General features: G+C 42.4%; 1 protein-coding gene across 2 annotated transcripts in view; it reads right to left on the bottom strand.

Annotated features, from left to right (window-relative positions):
• Positions 1-21,550, bottom strand: part of PTPRM (protein tyrosine phosphatase, receptor type, M) — a 921,068-nt gene that overhangs the window by 28,132 nt on the left and 871,386 nt on the right. For both annotated transcript variants that reach the window (XM_006891412.1, XM_006891411.1), the window contains 6 exons: positions 15,071-15,187; positions 8,756-8,910; positions 8,422-8,557; positions 4,825-4,974; positions 2,400-2,573; positions 1,355-1,486 (listed from right to left, as the gene is read on the bottom strand). In XM_006891412.1, the coding sequence (XP_006891474.1) occupies positions 1,355-1,486; positions 2,400-2,573; positions 4,825-4,974; positions 8,422-8,557; positions 8,756-8,910; positions 15,071-15,187 (864 nt within the window). The remainder of the gene's footprint in view (positions 1-1,354; positions 1,487-2,399; positions 2,574-4,824; positions 4,975-8,421; positions 8,558-8,755; positions 8,911-15,070; positions 15,188-21,550) is intronic.

Raw genomic sequence — 21,550 nt, 5'->3', positions numbered from 1 at the left:
TTACATAAGGAAACAGTAAAAGAAGCAAACATAAGACACAAAGCACAAAACAGGACAGTTTTATATAAGGACCACATCCTTATCCTTCACTGTCTGTTACAAAATAATCTTCAACCAGTGAAATTCAACCCATGGCATTTTAAAGGAGAAAACCAGGTTACTTGGCTCCATTTTTAGCTGTGTTTTTGGTGGGTTCTGACCCATGGTATCTGCATGTCTTTGTGGATGTCTGCAATCTATGTATCTGTCCTTCTGAGTGGATCAGTAAAGTAGTCCTAAATATTTAAATTTATTAGTTCAAAGGATGAAATAAGTATGAAGAGTGTAATTATTTCATTAACTAGTTTTCAGGAGTCAATATGTTTTCCTCAAACATAATTAAAAACATTAGTGAATGTGGTTTAACATTCTTGCATTTATTTGCAGATTGATGGCCATAAAACAGGTATTAGAAAGGACAAATATCTACTCAGAAGCAGAAATAATGAAAATAGTAGTAAAAATGAAATTAACTATATTTCAGAATAAGTTCATTCTTAAAACACGACTAACGCAAACTTTCAAGAACACCCTCTACATGGTGATTATGTCTGTTAGTGTCATAACTAAACCTCAAAGTATCAAAGCCCACAAGGAATCCAGTTCTCACAGGCCCACTGCACTAATCCTCACTTGACAACTTCCTTTAGGAAAGCCTTTCTAACTTCATATTCATTCTTCTCCTTAATGTTTAAGAATTAGAGATAGATTTTTAAATAATCCATTTATCCTTGATGTTTTTTTATTTCCAAACTTCAGATTATTTGTAAAAAAGACAAAATCACTTACTGTCCCTTAAGATAATGTCACTTGTTTGTGCACTCCCTTGTCATTCCTCCAAGCCCATGACTATCTCTACCAGCAGGCTCTGGGTGAGCCTTCCCAGCAAGCACGTAAATGTTCCAGGGATGGACCAAGGGCCGCATCCTCATGGAGTCCCCGTCCCCACTGGCCTCTACTCTGCTCTGCTATCACTAACGATGTGTTTAGATTCCTGTTTGGCTTTGACTTTTTTGTTTTACTTTCCCTTGTTTTCTCCCTAGTAGCTGTTCTCATCCTTCTGGGCCAGCCCCATGCCTGACTCTTGTCTTACCCAGTCATTCTTACTGTCTCTTTCTCTCTTTTTTTTGTTCTTTCCATGAACCTTCTGCTCTAACCTCTGATTCCACCTGCTTTTCCCAATTGTATTTTAGGGTTCTGCCTTTAAATCTTGTGTCTGGGGCAGGCACTGGAGTCTCCCTTCTCACCTACAGACACAGCTGTCAGATGTGACCCCTGGACATCAGCTCTGATCACAGGAATACATGTGTCTCACCTGGGCGGGATCCACATCGTTTAGCATAACTACCGACGTGCAGTGATAATCTAGGACCAGCCGCCAGAAGTCCTTAACTGTGTTTGGCAAAGGATGCTGGGTGACAATGAAAGCTGAAGGTTGTTTATAGCTCTGAAACACAAACCAGAAAGATCCAAATATACCCAGGAAAATGTGATAGGAGGAGACAAGTCTGCCCACATGGAGACTCGCAGGCCCAAACACAGAACACATTACCATCAACACGAACAGAGAACTTATCTATAAAATAACATTATAAAACTGGCTTAGCTTGGTATCAAGAAAACTCAATATCACATATATCTTTTTGCTATTTCTATTAGGAGTCTATCATCCCTATACATAATTATTAAAATAGAGATTGTTGTTGTTGTTATGTGCTGTCGAGTTTAACTTTAAAGTTGAGCACAATTAAAATAGTTTTACTTTTCTCAAAATATGCTTGTTTGCCATTTGTGTTTTTAAGAGTACTACCTGCTTCAGCCATAAAATTATAGCTGTTCTTTGCAACTTAGGCAGATTCAAACACATTTAGGTTCACTTTTACTGATAGTCCACTGCTAGTGAAGTGAAAATTTGCACATTTGCTCTGAAAATATTCATTCACTTTCCCCATCAATTGAATAGCGAGTGTTCATTCAGTGAGAGGGAAACAGAATGACAGGCGGAATGAGTTGTGTGTGATATGTGCTGACAGGCAGTTCTGCCCTCTTGCTTATTACTGCCAAAGTCAGGAGAAATGTGGCCAGAAAGAACTCATGCCACCTTACTGCTCAGGGACGTAAAAGCCCCCTCCTGCTGTCTGGCCAGCAGCCTAAACCCAAAGTGCTCCTGGGGCACCTGTGGCAGGTTTCACCAAATACTTTCAGGTTGGTTGTGTCAGGGACCAAGAAGCTCAGCCCTGACACAAAACATGTGTGGGCCTGTAATGTACTTGGATGAAAAGACTGTGTCAGGAAGAGAAAGAACAGGTGTGTTGAGCAAGGGGGGCTTTCCTGTCCCTCTGGGAGGACAGTGGGCTTACGTCCATCAGGGCAGCATTGATGTAGTTGCTGCTCTCCCCATCGATGGTGATGAGGAAGGGCAGGCAGCGGTCTGGGGGCAGGATGTCCATGCACCGGTTCTTCTCGTGGTTCCGTGGCAAAAGCGCTATACTGCAGTCTTCTACTCGCAATGTGGGTGTCACCATATTTAGGGTCTGAAGGCCAAGGACATACATAGAGGAAAGATGGCTAGACATCTGTCTAAGGTCCAGAATATAAGAGGCCAAAGTTTCCCTTCCTGATCCCCCACCACACACACAACTCCTGTACCACACATACCTCTAAACAAATTCCCTCACATACCCCCACACAAACCCCTCACCACACACAACTCCACATAATCCCTCTACCACACAGACTTACACACAGAGCCCCCATTCCACACATCGCCACACAGATTTCCCACCACACGAACCTCCACACAACCTCCCCACCACATCTACACATATCTACACATAAAACCTCCACCTTATATCCCTCGACGCAAACCCCCACCACTTAGCCATTCGCAGAAATCACCCTACCACAAACCTGCACACAAACTCCCCTACCAGACACACCTACATAAACAGAGCCCTACCACACATAAAGCACCCACCACACACAGCTCCACACAGTCCCCCCGAACACTGACCATACTTACCTCTATACCAGACAACTACAACCCCCTCCATATAAGTACACCTTCCCCTACACAGTAACACACCCCTACCCCCATCCCCTTTTCAACCTGTATGCAGAGCAGATTATCTGAGAGGCTGGGCTCTATGAGGAGATGTGGCGTCAGGATTGGTGGATGATCTATTAACAATCTCCCTTATGCAGATGACACAACTCTGCTTGCTGAAACTGAGGAGGACCTCATGCACTTACTGCAGAGGGTCAAGGACTGCAGCCTTCAGTATGGACTGAGGCTCAATGTCAAGAAGACAAAAATTCTCACCACTGGACCAATTGGTAGCATCAGGATGGATGGCGAAGAGATTGAGATTGTTCACAGCTTCAGTTTGCTTGGCTCCACGGTCAACACTCTTGGCACAAGCAGCCAGGAAATAAAAAAACGTATTGCAATGGGAAAGTCTGCTGTTAGAGACTGCTCTAAAGTACTTAGGAGCAAGGGTATCTCTCTGGAGAGTAAGGTGCGCCTGATACAGGCCATGGTCTTTGCAGTCACTTGTTATGCATCAGACAATTGGACAATGACTAGGGAGGATAGAAGGAGAATCGGTGCCTTTGAGCTGTGGTGCTTGAGAAGAGTATTGAATGTACCGTGGACTGCCAAGAAAACAAACAGATTCATCCTGGAGAGGGTTAAACGAGGCTACTCCTTGGAGGCAAGGATTCTGGGGCTTCATCTGACATACTTTGGACATGTTGTAAGGAGAGACAGGTCCTTGGAGAGACACATCATGCTTGGGAGGGTGGAGGGACAGCACAGGAGGGTAAAGCCCTCTATGAGGTGGATTGATTCAGTGACTGGGGTAATCGGGATGGGTGTGTCAGAGGCAATGTGATTGACACAGGATAGAGCAGGGTTTAGGGCTGTTGTACATAGGGTCGCTATGAGTCAGAAATGACTCGACAGCACATAACAACAACAACAACCCGAATCCCCTACATGCCTTCCCACAACCACACCTTCATCCTCACAGAGCCCTATTCCACCTTTACACATACACTATTCCCACACATTCCCACACACCTCCACACAATAAGACCCCATTACTACTCCCGACATGCCTCCACACAACCACAGCTCCCCCATTCCCACATACCACATACATCCCCCCTTATACACCAAGAAACACCTGCCACACAGACCTCACCCCACCTCACACATGATCTCTGCCATTCAAGATGCATTTTGACACTTCTTTTCACTCACTGGATCTTGAGAGGGTCAGAGGCAGGGCACCAGGGCTGTCTAGTGTGCTTGATGCTGCACATGAAGGGATGTGGAAGGTGTAAGATGCTGGAAAGTTTGTCCAAGGACCAAGTACATTTAGACAAGGCTTGAACTTGAGCAATTCAGTGAAGAAATGCTGCCTGGGAAGTTTTCAGTGGTGCTGGGTTTCTGAGGACACCTTGGTGTCTAATTTTTGGGAGCAGGGAATGGATCTGTTACCATAAGTGGTCTTCAGGTAATTTCTTCATCTTGCCCACAGGGCCATATGGCAGTGTCTGGATATATTCTGGCTGCTACCACTGAAGTGGGATGGTGGTGATGTTACCCATGTAAAGGCCAGGGATGTTGCTAAATGTCCTAAAACAAAGGACTGTCCCCAGAAAGGACTTCAGATGCCAGTGGTGCTGAGCTTGAGAAAGCCTTTTCCAGTTCACGGGTCTAAGGGTGACTAGGAGATCCTCTGTAAGAAGCTAGGCTGCCTCCTCTTTGCTATGACTTACCCGGAATTCCTCTTTAATTTGGCTGGAATTTGTCTGAGGGTCCAGTTTGTTCATGTCATAGTACAGTGACCTCACTTGGGAAGCAGGGACAGAGGTATCTCCACAAAGGCAGGCTTCCAGGATGGCGTCGTGGATGAACACATACTGCTCCTGGTCAAGCAGAGAGGCCAGTTAGTGACAGAGAAACGACGATGCTCCAGGGGGTTAAAGGAGAAAGAGGACACAGCAATAACTTCAACCCCACTTACTGCACGAGAGAGAAAGGTGCTGGCATCAGCAGTGCATGTCTGACATAGGAGGGCCATGACCCTGCATTCCAGGAGGTGGGTTAACACCCAGGGCCAGAGGCCTGTTCCTGTGGATAAGCTAGACAGCCAAGGGCTCTGAGCACTGGACTTGCTTGACTGAGGGAGCAGGCACTGATAAGCCTCAGTAAATGTGGCTACAAACCCTCAGTTCTGATCCTGTTCACATGAACTCAGTATTTCAGGTGTAAAGTTTACTCCTCAAATGGAAAGATTTCCTAATCAAATTATAATCATAAGGAAGATCTAAAAAAATCTGACACTACTGTAAAATGAAAATGTTCAGAGCACTGAGGCCCTCTGATTTTAAAACATGATTTTTTTTAAAAAAAATTTCTACTGCCTTATTTACAAAATTCGAATACACTGTCTTCAAGAACAAATTTTTCAATTTCCCTCACCTTCCCACCCATCAAATTGTACAACCCCATGATTAATCCCCGCTTCCCCTTGCTTCCACCCTCTCCACCCCTCTTGGATTCTTTTTGTTGTTGTTGTTGTTGTTTTGGCTTTTTTTTTGTTTGTTTTTAATACAAATGCCTGACTGTGCTCAATCTTCAAGCTGCATGCATGAAAAACTGGCCAGCCCAAACAGTGTATTAATCATTAGCAAATGGAACTTGAAGAAGTCTACTAAGTGCTTCCTTATCATTAAGGTAGTACAAGTACTTATACTGTAAAACTGATGTGTAGCTTGATCTTTAGGGGACAGGACCACCAACCAATACATGCAGATTTTGTGTGTTTGTGGACAGAAGATACTTTTGACATTCAGTTTTGCTATACAGAAACAGAATGAATAAATGAACTTTTTTCTTTTCTTTTTACAAGAGGTAAGTAAAAGATTCAATCTGATTCTTCTGGGGGGGGGGGAGTTGAAAGTAGGTCTTCATTTTGCAGTCATCATCTGTACGAATTCTTCATAGTTGACCTGTCGGTCCCCGTCAATGTCTACTTCTCTGATCATTTCATCTACTTCATCTGTTAGTTTGTCATGACGTGACGTAGCTCTGCTGCACTGATGTAACCATTGCCATCCTTGTCAGAGACTTGGAACGCTTCACGGATTTCTTATTCACTGTCTGCGTCTTTCATTTTTCTAGCCATCATAATAAAAAATTCTGGGAAGTCAATGGTGCCATTGCCGTCAGTGTCCACTTCATTGATCATATGCTGAAATTCCGCTTCTGTTAGGTTCTGACCCAATGACCTCACGACGGTTCCAAGTTCCTTTGTTGTGATGGTGCCATTACCATCTTTATTGAATAGGGAGAAAGCTGATCAGCCACGGTGCCAGCGAAGGGGAAGCGCAGAAGGAGCAAGGGCGGCTGCACCAGCGCAGGGCTGTGATGGCCACAGCGCCTCTGCAGCTTCTCCTGCTGCTAAGACGCAGAGTGCGATGTGCCGACGTGCCGCCGCTGCCTACTGGGAGTAACAGCTACGCGACCGCAAGGCGCGCGAGCGGCTCCCGGCACCGCTGCCCTAGCGCACGCCTGCGCTCCGCGGTATATATATAACGCGTGTATCCCTCCGCCGCTGCCGCAGCCGCCCCGTGCCGAACAGTGCTGAGGCGGCCGGGGTCGCCCACCTGGTCCCCTGTTGGATTCTTATACTCATTCTACAATATTGATTGTATACAATATTTATCCTTGTGGGACTGAGTTAGTTCACTCAGCATAATGCTGTGCAGTCCCTCCCAAGTTAGGTAATAATTTACAAAAACATTGCTTTTGTGTGCTGCATAGTATTCCACTGTGTGAATGTACCATAATTTCTCAATCCATGTGTTGTGGTTGGACATTTGGGCTGTTTCCATATTCTTGTGATGGTGAATAATGCTGTTATGAACACTGGTGTACAAATCTCCATTTGTGCCTCATCATGAATTAAAGTGCTAATTGCTTCCACATCCACAGAAGAACTGTGTGTATGCAAAAGAAATCCACAGTGCAGAATGGGCACTGGATGTTGAACTGCTACGGGTTTTCCCTCACAAGTGATCAGTAAAGCTTTATCATATTAATTACTGCCTCTAATTGCATTAGCTGATGAATGAATTTATAAAACACAATGCATAGGAATGATTGCATGAAACATAATGTGAATGAACAATAGTGTGAAACACATGTATATGAACATTGTAGCAAACTGATGAGGACTGAGAAAATGAATGTAGCAATATTTGAGAAAGTACATTAAGAGCAAATTATTATCTTTAAAATACTTTTTTCCAAAGAAAAGAGATATGAGAGTTTGTATTTTTCCCCCTGTATGTGTGTTTGAAAAACTGAAATTAAGTTCACCAATGGCTTCTGTAAAACTTTATTATACAACCAAGGGGTTTCTTGTTTGTCCTTATACTTCATGCATCATTTTTTAGATAGTTGGTGTTATGCCTAATAAAAGTGGTAAAATATCTGTGAAATTATAAATTTCCTAGGAACAGAACCTAATACTATTTCTCAACATCTGACATTTCTGGTGCCTCCTGACTTCTAGTTTCTAGAGTCTATGGGCTGCACAGATGCCCCAAGGTGCTAGATTATGGACATGGAGGGGTTTGAAACACTGCTGGAATTGCCAGCACCCACAGAGAAGGAAGCCAGAGTGCTCTCTGGAGGCAAAGATGATGAAGCTTTGTCTCACATTCTTTGGACATGTTACTAGGAGAGGCTATTCACTGGAGAGGGACATCACACTTGGAAAGGTGGAGAGCTGACAAAAGAGAGGAAGACCCTTGACCAGGTGGACTGACACAGTGACTATAGCAATAGACTCGAGTGTGTCAGAGATTGTGAGGTTGGCACAGGATAGGACAGAGTTCAGATGTGTTGTTCACAGGACTGCTATGAGTCCTACTTTCCTTGACAGCACCTAACAACAACTTGGAGAAGAATAAGTATAGAGATTACCCTAATGATGCCTGGCTATTCTCCAGAGGGGCTTGACTCTAGCTATCAGCTGATTGAAAGATTTACAAAGAATGCTAGGGTAATCCTGAAAGCTACGAAAAAGACACCGACCTGGTCCCATAACCAGACACATGGAGCAAATGTACTTATTGGCAGCAGACTCTGCTACTTGGAAAACTCCAGACTTTGAATATGTTTATGAAAGGAAAACTAAAATGGAAAGAGTGAGGAAGGAATGAAACAGGAGATTGCCAGGATAGTTCTTCCTTCAGGGGACTATGCACATACTGCTGTGATACTGTCCTCTTGTCCTGAGGCTTGTAGGTAGAAAGGAGCAGGCACCTCAGGGACAAGAACTCGGGACTAAGGGCCCCTAGTACCTCCGTCTGCACCATGTTCACCCTCCGTGAGCGCAGCTCCCGGACACAGTTGTAGATGTCCACCACTCCTTCTCTCTCTGCCATGTCCAGCATGATGTCAATGACGATGAAACAGCCAGTCCGCCCGGCCCCAGCACTGCAAGAAAACAGAGGTCTGTCAGTGGCAGGTACAGAGATCAATGAACTGCTTATTTTAGAAACAATGCACACAAAGGGATATGCTCTGAGAGCTGCAGAGCTTTCATAAGGTCAAGTTCAGATGTTCCATTGCCCCAAAGGAGACCTGTGCCCATCAGCCACTGTGCTTCTGGATGGGGCCCTGACCACTGCTTACCTGCAGTGCACAACCAAAGGGCCTGCGTTGGGGGGATTCTTGGACTTGACCTGCCGTACGAAGCCCAGTAGCCCCGTGGCATGGTACGGGACGCCGTGATCAGGCCAGCCGGTGAAGTGGAACTGTCTGATTTCCCGGATTTCATGAACACCTCTCTGCCCACAACACCGGCCGCAACATAGGAGGGGAGATAAAGAGAATGAGCAATAAGCAAGACAGCCAGGGGAGTGCAAAGTACCTACAAGGTGAGCAGGGCTTGAAAACTCTGCAGGACGCCTGCGAAGAAGATCAGCATTAGAGTTAGGCCATGATGGGAAAGTGTGACCACCTGGAAGAGGCTGGTGAGTGTGGAAGTGGAAGGGGAAGAGATGTTGGGTTGAAATGCTTATGTGCACATGCAATTCCAACAAACTTATGGGTCTTTGCATTCTTTGAAATTCCTTTCTAGAAAAAAACAGTGTATGCTCATGTTTATGAGTCACCTGGAGGCTGTGTGTGCTATGAGGTTAGGGGCAGAGTTCAGATCCAAGGGACTGTGTGCTCCATTGTTCACTGGTGTTCTGGAATCTCTCTGGACAGGTCCACAGCAGGGTGTGAGTCAAAAACGGCTACTTCCCATCTAGGTAGCTCAGAGGATTCATTTTCATCTGTAACCTAGCATATAACCTTTTTCCTCTGACTCCAGAAACAGTTCACTCAATTGTCAATGACTGGGGTGACCACATGACACCTGGGTCTAGCCTCTAAGATATGAGGACACTGTCTCTGCCTGTAAAGGGGTGTTACTATCTGCTTGTGGGAAACAGGCAACATACACTAAGGAAATCAAGAGACGTCATTACTAGAATCAATGTTTTATCAGTAAATTGGAGAGGGTTGCCGGGCCTTTGAACTCTGCAGGGAACGTAAAATGAAAAGCTAAATAAGTTGTTTGTGAGAACAATTAAGGTTTATTTATATACATTAGTTTATTCCCTAGCTATGTTGCTAACGAAAAGGCTGCATGTCTAGTGGTTCAAATCCAGCAACAGGTCCTCAGGAGAAAGACTGGTAGACTCCTTCATTAAGACCTACAGCCTCATATCCTGATGGAGGGTTGCCATCCACCAGCAGTTCCGTAGGAGAGAGATGGCCCATCTTCTCCTGTGCAATTTACAACTTTGGAAACCCAATGGATGGTTAACTATGAGTTGGTATGACAATATCAATGAGTGTTTTCAACTGAGATGTATCAAGAACACAAATTTCTGTTCTGTTTCAACGTTTTCCTGAGTTATAGTTATCAACCAGGAAGCGCCACTGTTACAGTTACACTGTACACTGGTACAGTTTGTAGGAAGCTGTGGCACTAACTCAAAGGTCACACCTCTCTGAAATCCATCAGGCTCTAACAGAGAAAGACGGACAGTATCCTCTAGTGCTGTTTATAGCCTCAGAAGACTGCTAGCGGGCCAGCAAGGAGCTGGTTATAACTCCATGGAAATTAGTTTCATTTTTTGGGTTTTTATCGAAATGATGTTTTAAAGAAAAAAGACTGTTTTGGATGGAAAACTTACAGAATGAAGGTTAGTGTAATTTGGGTATAAAATGTAATTTTCCTTATTCATAGAATATTTACCAAATACTGTGTTTGTGTGAGGCCCTGGGTTTGGTGTTATATCTTAAACACCCGCTGATATGATCACATTCACCATCAACCACTATTCACACATATAACCAAGGAAGGAACAAATTCGGAATTCCTTTCCTATTTGCTTTCATTCCTACTAGCTGAGGCAAATAATCACAGAATTTAAGATAAGCCTTGTTTGCTATCATTATGTTAGTCTAATAGCCCACAAATGCTGAGGCATCATTTCTCTGTGACATGCTACTTTTCAAAGGAATTTAAGTATTAAGAAATCTGGCAGTCAGGGAGTCACAATGACAATATTGTCATCTGCTAAATAAGTTCCATGATCCAGAGTTATAACACTCAGTAGTTAGGACACCAAGTGTCTTACCACAGAAAGCATGGTAAAGTTTGGCCATGTATGGTGACTCTGGATGGGATGCTCCCAATTTGGTGATAAGGGTCACAGAACTGAGAAAACTTACCATAATAGATTTTTATTCCAAGCGAATTCTACTCCCATGCAGTGTGTGTTTTTTTTTTTCTCTATTTCAATTGGTTTACTCTTTGGCACGCTAGATTTTTAACTCCAGCACCCTCAAGTCCTGAAACCCACACATTTTGAGGCCTCTGCTGATCTCTCCACACTCCTGTCTCCTGACAAGGGAAATGTCAGTTTCTGGTATCCAGAAACCTTCTCAGGTGACTAGCCCTGCTAAAGGGCTCACTATTTATAAGATCAGCAGAGGACACAGCTCTGGAGTCAACTCTTCGCTCTTGTTCATCAGCACTGTGGTTTCTTTCAATGTTGTTTTGTAACCAAAATAAAATTCTCTCCAAATGATAGCGATAGTTGTGGCTTCTCTACTAATCATTAGAGAAAAAAGTCCCCACAAAATAAAAACAGTAAGAAAATAAGCTATCATTGCTATTCCAAGTGATACTCCAAGTAATAGCAATGAGAATTCTATATTTTTTTGTCTCTTTTACTTTTTAAATTTTTTTTATCATTCCTATACATTGTGTTACTTTTTATTTTTTTTGGGTTTTTACCCCATTTACATTGCGTTTCATGCAATCACAAGTACTAATGCTGTATGAAAAGCAATACTTACTTTCCCAGGTAATAAAACAGGAAAGAACCCAAGCCACAAAATAGTGTCAGCACAAAGCGGGGTAATCAGTTCTGTTGAGGGAATGAATTATTTTACACATGCTCACTCTCTGAGGCAGTTGGATTCCTGCCCCTTCTGAACCCCAGGCATTTCCTGGGTAAGGAAAATTTGGTACTATTGTCACTTCCTTCCTGCTGGATATGAAAAAGGTGGTGGTGGTTGCGGTGTATCATCTTCTGTGAACCAACCCACAGCTGAACCTCCAGGGGGTTTCAGAGGCAGTTAATCACACTCATGGGAGGAGATTACCCATCATTCTCCTGCAGAGCAGTTGGTGGATTTGAACTGTGTGCCTTTGAGACTGCAGTGCAGCTTCTTACCACTAGGCCTCCAGAGGTCCATGGAAAATGGTAACCTTTGGAAATGTCTTCCTCTTGACATGACAGACACATTGTTGTTGTTGTTGTTGTTATGTGCCGTCGAGTCGTTTTCGACTCATAGCGACCCTATGCACAACAGCCCTAAACCCTGCTCTATCCTGCGCCAACTGCACCGCCTCTGACACACCCATCCTGATTACCCCAGTCACCGAATTAATCCATCTCATAGAGGGTCTTCCCCTCCTGCGTTGCCCCTCAACCCTCCCAAGCATGATGTCCCTCTCCAAGGACCCGTCCCTCCTGGCAACATGTCTAAAGTATGTCAGACGAAGCCCCAGAATCCTTGCCTCCAAGGAGTAGCTTGGTTTAATCCTCTCCAAGACAAATCCATTTGTTTTCCTGGCAGTCCAGGGTACATTCAGTACCCTTCTCCAGCACCACAGGTCAAAAGCATGCACTCTCCTTCTGTCCTCCCTAGTCATTGTCCAACTCTCTGATGCATAACAAGCGATTGTAAATACCATGGCCTATATCAGGCGCACCTTAGTCTCCAGAGAGACACTGTTGCTCCTGAGTACTTTAGCGAGGTCCCTAACAGCAGACTTTCCCATCGCGATACGCTTTTTGATTTCCTGACTGCTGGTGCCAAGAGTGTTGACTGTGGAGCCGAGCAAACTGAAGCTGTGAACAATCTCAATCTCTTCGTCATCCATCCTGACGCTGCCAATTGATCCAGTGGTGAGAATCTTTGTCTTCTTGACATTGAGCCTCAGTCCATACTGAAGGCTGCAGTCCTTGACCCTTCACAGCAAGTGCATGAGGTCCTCCTCAGTTTCAGCAAGCAGGGTTGTGTCATCTGCATAACGGAGATTGTTAATAGACCTTCCACCAATCCTGATGCCACAATTCTCCTCATAGAGCCCAGCCTCTCGGATAATCTGCTCTGCATACATGTTGAAAAGGTATGGAGACAGGATGCATCCCTGGCGTACACCCTTCCCAATTTTGAACCATGCAGTGTTACCCTGCTCTGTTCTGACTACTGCCTCTTGGTCCAAGTATAGGTTTCGTATTAGCACAATTAAATGTTCTGGGATTCCCATTCTTCTCAGAGTCAGCCACAGTTTGTTATGATCCACACAGTCAAATGCCTTTGCATAATCACATTAAGTTATTAAAAATATGTTCAGCTTTGAGGTATATACATATATAAGTATATAAATGGAAATATACCAGACAGAGGCAAAACGGGATTCCCTCAGTTTCCCACCTGCAATATGTGTGTTTGTTCTGTAGAATAAAGCACAAATCCAGCTTTCTGCCTTTAGACCCACTGGAACATACTCTCCAAGAAATCAGAATTGCCAGAATCTCAAAAGTACATGCTTTACTATTTCCCCCCCCCTTTCTCCTTTAATGAGAGTCTAAAACCTATTTGTGGAGCTCCACCAGAGTACGAATGATTTGTTTTTCTTAAAGATTCCAATTGCCCGGTTAGAACATCACTAACATGTCATTTTGATTTCCCCAAATGCATTAACAAGTCCCCTCCTCACCACGCTCTCCCCCCTCTTCACTGGCTGTCTAATGACTAAAATAATCGGCTGTTCCAGAAGCCATTTATGAACAGCTGGGGATAGAGAGAGTACAATAAGAGGTTAAAAAAGAGCAAAGAAACAAACAAATCCTTCCTTTAGCAACAGACATGCATTTGCAGCTTATTAGAGAGCTGACTATTGTTCAAAGAACTCCAAGTTTAAGTGATAGCTTTTGGATGAAAAAAAAAATTTAAAGAAAAAAAAACTATTGAAGGTCTTTTATCACTATCTGTTTTAATGCAGTTATTCATGAGTGCTCTTGCCAAGAGCCATACAAAATCCTCCATGTGTAGATTTTAAGGTTCCCCCCTAAACTTGCCTAAGAAGGGAAAAAAGGAGACATCAAATTGCAAGGCTCAGAACTTGAAGAATGGAGTCCACCAGAACTCCACATTCTTTGAATTCTCAAAGCTTCCTGCCTGCTTATTAAAAAAGACAGGGCCAAGGGGGAAAAAAATGCTAAACAGTGGGAGAAAAAGATTAAAGTAAACTGCAGTCATTTCAGTCTCATGATTCTATGAAAAATATGGATTTGAAAACCAACATGGATGGTTAAAAAAAGAAAAACCAGGGTAAATTACCAGTATGCAGATACTGCAACTTTCTAAAATGGCTCGTGTTAACCCAGCAAGTGTATTTAGGTGCAATGAGAAGAGAGTCCAAGGCAGACCAAGCACCAAGCACGCAGCAGTTCATTTACCACCAGCTACAAGGGCACCTGCTATAGTAAAAAGAGGGAAGGCTTACACTGAACATGCACCACAAGATGGGCACATCCAGTGCAGGAGTGCCACGCTCCACTCACAGAATCAAGGCCGAGACCTTAGAGACAACCATGTATCCTTCTTAAGAAGAGGCCCAGAAGGCAGGGTCCCCAGTCCCACAGCCCCCAGGCTTCCAACTGTCTACCTGTGATGCTGCTCTTGACGGGCTGCGGTTGTTTCTCTCCGGCCCTTCACTATGTTAGCAGGAAAGGGGAATAAGAAATTGCCTCTGAGATATACAATATTTCCTATAGAAAGAGCTCACCCATGCTCCTGGGATGAGACTGAGCAGGACCCGCAACACGACAACTACAAAAGACTAAATGGAAATGATTAAAAAAAGAGAATGAGGAGGCTGAATATGCTGTTCAAGGAAGTGTTTCCCAGGGCTCACACATGTCTAGTCATTGGTGTACAGGCAGGTCACCTGTACTTGGAACATCCATCAGTCCATGTTAAACCACAGACCTGAAATGTCTAAAGGGATTAGAGTCAGTTTCTCAACACTGTACTAATTCAGTAATGTGAAATCCATGTGAGCATGGAACAAAAAGACAAACTGTGAACAAACATAAATGGGTAGGATAGAAAAGGTAAAAGACAAAGACAGTACTTTCATTGTAAATCATAGATTCTTATGAGATGAGAATGATTTAATGTGAATATAATCTAAAGATACAAGTGAACATTTACAGGATCAGAGAACACATGCAATCTTGAGAAATCACTAGCTAGAGTCAACCTGTATTCAGGTGTGACTACACATAATGATCCTATACATGTGAATGAGGCCAGAATTCCACTAACATGCAACCACAGCTTATAAAAAGCAGTAGAAAAGCTTACCTTTTCAACAGCAAATGTTCTTATCACATATTCTGCTAGCAGCTCTGTTTCTATTAGAGTAACTTTAATGTCTTTGTATATCTCTGTGTCATCTGGCCAGTATTTGCAGCACTTGACCTTTTGAAAACACAAAGGAAATTAAAGGTTAGGATATTGTTTTTAAACCTCTACCAAAGCCAGGTCACTAGGATTTATATGATAAGATCTGAACACACACACACACACACACACACACACACACACACACACACACACAATCTGCACAAAAAAGCAAAAGATAAGCTGTACACTTAAAAATAAATATTGTGTGTGTGTGTGTGTGTGTATTTAAGATCATGTAAGCTTTTTCCCTTCTCCCAGAAGAAAAGAAATTTTATTTATAGGAGAGGCCAAATTTAGGAACAGGATCTAAAGCAAAGACAAACTGTTTACAGTAAAATATCCCAGTTCCAGGAACTATCCATTTTCTGTGTATCTCTACTCAAGAGGTTGGCTTGGAAAAATAATTCTAAAAGATAATTTACAATATATTATTATGTTGTTATATACCAGGGAGTCAAAAATCAAGCCACTGCTGACCCTTCAATGGGTTTTCAGAGGCATAAAGCACCTAGGAGGAGACTGTCGTTCTTTCTCTCTTGGAGCAGCTGGGGGATTTGAACAATGTGCCTTTTGGCTGGCAGTGTGGCTCCACAGAATTCCCATAGTTTTAGGTTTTGTATATTTCAGAAATCAGTTGACAACCTTTGAGGAAGGATAAGCATGATATATCACAGCCAACATTAAAGATAAGTGTTTGGATTTTTTTTCCTCACTAATGAATGAAGTGGTTATGTGGTTTTCTTGAATTAGAACCACAGATTAATTTTAATTTCATTAAATGTGATATCTAAATCTTGAGAGAATATGAATAATCTTTTTTTAGTATGTGAAGTCATTAGCCTGAAGATTGTTCAGAAGAAGAAACATGTTTGGCTTGTTCCTTCCTACCAAACATGTTCAGAAAAGGGAACCATTTCCAGGCTGGAAGGGTTCTACTATGGCCCTGTTTCTCATGCGCAGAACTCGATTTCTAACTTTGTGGGCATATTTCTGTGAATACCCTGGCACCACCTCAGAGGCGGGACATTAAAAAGATAATTCTGTTCCACATCACAGTTGTCAGAACAGAGCAAGGAAACAGCACAGTTCAAAACGGGGATGGGTGTACACCAGGAATGTGTCTTATCTCCATATCTTTTCAATCAATACGCAGAACAGATTATTCAGGAGGCTGGGCTATATGAGGAGAAATACAGCATCAGGATTGGAGGTAGAGTCATCAACAATCTGCATTATGCAGATGACACAACCCTGCTTGCTGCAACCGAGGAGGACCTGAAGCTTGCTGCAGAAGGTCAAGGACTACAACCTTCAATACGGATTGAAGCTCAACATCAAGAAAACAAAGATTCTTACCACTGGGGCGATTGGCAGCATCATGATAGATGGTGAAGAGATCAAGATTATTAACAGCTTTAGTTTGTTTGGCTCCAAAAGTCAACACTCTTAGTACCAGCAGTCAGGAAATCAAGAGACGAATTGCATTGGAAAAGTATGCTGTCAGAGACTTCACCAAAGTACTGAAGAGCAAAGGTAACAGTCTTGAGACTAAGGTTCACCTATCCAGGCCATGGTCTTTGCAGTTACTAGGTATGCATCACAAAGCTGGACATGACTAGGGATGGTAGAAGGAGAATCGATGCCTTTGAGCTGTGGTGCTGGAGAAGAGTATTGAATATATATCATGGACTGCTAGAACAAATAGGTCTGTCCTAAAGAGGGTGAGACCAGGCTGCTCCTTGGAGGCAAGGATTCTGAAGCTTTGTCTGACATACTTTGGACATGTTTTGCAAGGAGGGACCAGTCCTTGGAGAGTGACGTCAAGCTTGGGAAGGTGAAGGGGCGGGGCAAGAGAGGAAAACCTTCAATGGGATGGATTGATTCAATGACTGGGGTTATGAGGTTAGGTTTGTTAGAGACAATAAGATTGGCACAGTACAGAGCAGGTTTTAGGGCTGTTGTACATAGGGTCACTATGACTTGCACGAGACTTGACAGCACATAACAAAAAAATGATGCTACAATTTTCACAGTGTTGCTGTTAGGCTATTTTCAAATATGTCCCAGAGTCATGGTGAGTGGCCCCTTGTACACAATAGCTGTCATGCTCCTGTTTCCATGCCACCCCCATGAAAGGACGTGGCCTGGACTGGTGAGATGCACACTGGCTTTCACTGACTGATTCTGGGAATAGATCACCAGGCAAAACCATGGTGGCTCCTTCTTTAGAACCCAATCCCCAGGTCTAACAGTGTCTTTGAATTATCTCTCAAATATATTTTCCAATTTTTTTTTATTCCCTTGGCTACAATAAATTTTTTTTTTAAATTTTCTTTCCAGTGAAGTCTATGTCTTTATGATACATCTACATTCTTGCTCATTCTATCTGTTCTGGTTGTTTTTATCAACACGTTGCCGCACACTTTTAAAACGGATGACTGTGCTTAGAAACACATTTGCCGTCATTTGCGGCAACATGTTAACCTAGTTTCCCTACCACCACCACCCCTCCCCATTCTCAAGTTTGTTTTAAAAAGATTTTTGGCTCTTTGGCCTTATAATATAGGTGATCTTTCCCAACCAGCATAGAAACTATGGATGATATTTTTTCTTTTTTTGCATCAATTTGCTATTGATCATAGGGTTTAGTTTTGCTTGAAGCTATGAAGAATATCGCAGGACTTGGGGTTTCTTCCCTAACCAAGTCCAACAGAATGTTTTTTATCTTCTTTTCAGGGAATTTGAGTTTCTGTTTCACATTTTCTGGCAGTTATAATAGGACTCATCTACTGTGGACCTGATTAGAATGGTTGTTAGTGGTAGGAAGGTATCATTGATTCCTTCGAGTCTCAGGGTCAATGAAGCCATGGTTCATGGACCCTCTTTGTGCTGTAGATTAATTTCTTTCTTTTTCTTTTGTTTTTATTTGTTCATAATTGGATCTCAGATTATCACTTTCAAGTTTTTATCTCCAAACACTTTCACTAACCTAGAATACAGAATATACTTTTACGAACCATATATTATGTTAAAAGATTGAGATATTCCAAGAGACTAGGATCTTAATTCTTCAAAATTGATGTCCAATTGGACAAGGAGCTCAGTATATCTAAGTTGTATGTCTAACTGTGCCCACCATGTGCTTTATCACATGCATGGCCATATGTATATACACTCACATAGATGCCTGCATATTCTGGTAATTTCTTGCACTGAAATTCTATCCACAAAAAACCCCCCAAGTACTAAACTTAATTGCCCTGATTTGGAATCAATGTAACCCTGTAACCCTGCTGTATAGAACAGAACAGTCTTTCAGGTTTCTGATGCTAATCGTTTCAGGAGACACTGCCCCTTCCTTCTCCCACATACCAGCTAGCAGGTTAAAAGAACTGCTTTTTTAAACATGTACTTTGTGTTTTATACAATCATTTATCTAACGAATGACATATGTACACCTATTGTCATAGCAACATTATTCACAATAACAAGAAAAAGTAAAAGCCCATATGCCCATCAATGAATGAATGGATTGAGCAATTGTGGTACATCCAAATCACTGACTTTTTGGTTACTACCTATTCATAGGCTACTAATGTATTTTTTTCCACTGATGAAATACTAAATTGAAATCTTTCACAAGATCAATCTTTTTTTCTTTATACACAGGTACAATCCATATTGCCTTTGATCTTTACAGAAACAGTTTCAAGTCTTCTTCATGTTCAGCAAGCAAGGTTGTATCATTTGCATCTTGATACCATCGTCTTCTTCACATAGGCCAGTCTCTCAGATTATTTTACTGGCATACATACTGAATACATTCAGTGCACTGCCTCCTAGTCTCTGTACAAATTCTGAATGGATACAATTAACTGTTCTTGAATCTTCATTCTTTATAATATCATCCATGATTCACTATGATCTACACAGTCAAATGCATTTTCATAGACAATTTAACACAGGGAAGCAATCTTCTGAATATGGCTTGAGCTTATGACGGCTGTTTGTCAGTGTCTGGTGTAACTATTCCTGAATTTTCTTCAGCAAGACTTATTTGCATGGGGCAGTGTTTGATAACATATGAATGCTACTGGATCACCTTTCTGTGGAATGGGCACAAATATCTCTTAAAGTTGGCTGGCTAGGTTGTGTGTGCCATTGAATTAGAACTAACTCAGAGCTGACCTTCAAGCAGGTTTTCAGAAGCAGTTTAATCACACAAATGGGACTGCCCATTCTTCTCCCACGGAGGAGCAGGTGGGTCCAAACTGCATGCCTTTGTGATTATAGTGCAACTTCTTACCACGAGGTCATCAGAGAGCCCCTAAGGGCTCTTGCAGATTTCGTGGCATAGACAAGTAAGCATTTGTATTACTACTTGGAGATGGCAAAGACATTCTTCAGACTGGTATAGAAGAACTTTTTCCAGTTGGTCACAAATAGTTATCTTCAGCCTTGACTTTACTACTATCCTTTCTGCATATATGTTCAAGGACAGATGGGGTCCCTCAATCTCCAAATACTCCTCATGATTCAGATTCCTCATCATTCCTTTTGTTTACAATCTTTTTCTCCAATCTACACTTTTTTTTGTTGAAAATGTGTGCATTCTTCAAGTATCTCTGAGCTGTCATGCACCTCTAAAGACTTTACCCATAGACTTGAATTTCAGACCCTGATAAAACACTATTGTGCTAATATGATCATCCAAACCTAGTGCCACTATGACTCTTTTCGACTCTCCTATGTTTTCTGAGGCTGTAAATCTTTAATGGGAGGAGGTGACATTCTTCTTAAAATTCTTGATGGTTGTTTGTCATGTAGCTTCATCCCCTTACCTGCAGGTAACATGTGGCGGGTAATTACTGACACTTTATTTCTATACGCTTAGGTGGTGCACATGGCTTGTGCTTTACTAACCTGAGAGTTGGTAGTTAGAATCTCCACAAACAGAATCATGAAAAGAAGGCCTGATAATTTGATTATGGAAGGATTACATCAGGAACGCCCTAGGGTTTTCTACCTTCTACTTAGTAACACACTGGGTCACCCTGAGTTTGTATAGAATTGATGGAAACACCCCCACTCCTACCCCTCATTATTTCTGCTTCTCTGTAACATCTGGTTTTGTGTCCTTACACCTTTAGCATGCAACAGCTACTGACAACTGAATTACATGGAGAGAAACAAGCCAATAATGGATCCACATGCAGGTGGGAGGGATCTCAGAAGGGGAAAGTTTACAAATATAGAATGCCAAAATGCCAAACTCTTATGACATATTAATGTTCCCCGTTTGGAAGCAGGAGTGGCATCCACTTCCTAAACAACATGCCTCTGGAAACTCTATGAACTTTGATAAATGTCGACAGTCGTAAGAGGGGCTTCAGGCATTTTGTTCATAGGGTCACTATGAGTCATGCTCAACTGGAAGGCAAATGATGACAACGACAACAACATTTTCAGAGTGGTATGTGGCTAGTCATGTTTTAGCTGCTTTCACAGAGAATTTTCTGGCAGTTTCTTCAAGTGCAGTTCTCTGTAAACTTTATAGTCTTTAGTTGGGAAGACCTAAGATAGACACTTTAAGAATTGGAAATCCAATGGAGCACAAGAAGGAGATGGTTCCTGCTTTCATTGCATTACCAGTCTAGTTGGGCATGCTGCTTTTTTGTTTATTTGTTTATGGTTTTTTTCCCCCTCTTGCAAACCTTTCTGGTGACTATAGAAAGGGTATATCTATAATATTCCAGAAATTTACTCAATGAGACTGGTGCTAGATCTAAAACATCTCAGAATAAGAGATATCAATAATTTTCAAATTTCTTTCCTGAGAGTACAGCAATGTCAAATTTCATAGCAGTTATACATCTAACAACAACAATAATGATGGAATGAACAAACAATTAAAAACACATGTTTTCCTGAAAATGACAGTAGAACAAATCATACCTCATATTGCAACCTATGGCATACCACCTTATCTTCTCTAATAAAAATGATTTTACTAAAATAGGATGCAATCGATGGAGAGAATTTTGAGAAAACTGTATGATCACCTATTCCTCTATTTTGGATCTTTCACCCTCTTGTCTCCACAGTTTTTTATAAATATGGAGGTGGGGCTTCAGTGCCTTGGGTCAAGGAAAGCACAAGCCTTGTCACCCCATTATCCTAGCTGCTCCTGTTCCACTGGAGGCTGGCCTCGGTCAGGACCCACATGAGGATCCACATACACTGCAGATTTTACTAGCTTACCTAAGGCTTTCTAACTGAGTCATACTGCTGCAGACCTACCCTCGGCATACGAATAAGTGAGCACTCATTCAGAAGACTGTTCTGTCTGCTCGCAGCTACTGGGTGGTGTTTGCCTCT

Source organism: Elephantulus edwardii, unplaced genomic scaffold (genome assembly GCF_000299155.1).
Source record: "Elephantulus edwardii isolate Elephantulus edwardi_28Jun2011 unplaced genomic scaffold, EleEdw1.0 scaffold00097, whole genome shotgun sequence".
In the NCBI taxonomy this organism is placed as follows: Eukaryota; Metazoa; Chordata; class Mammalia; order Macroscelidea; family Macroscelididae; genus Elephantulus; species Elephantulus edwardii.
Note: the sequence above shows the minus strand (reverse complement) of the source record. Positions and strands in the feature narration are given on the sequence as shown.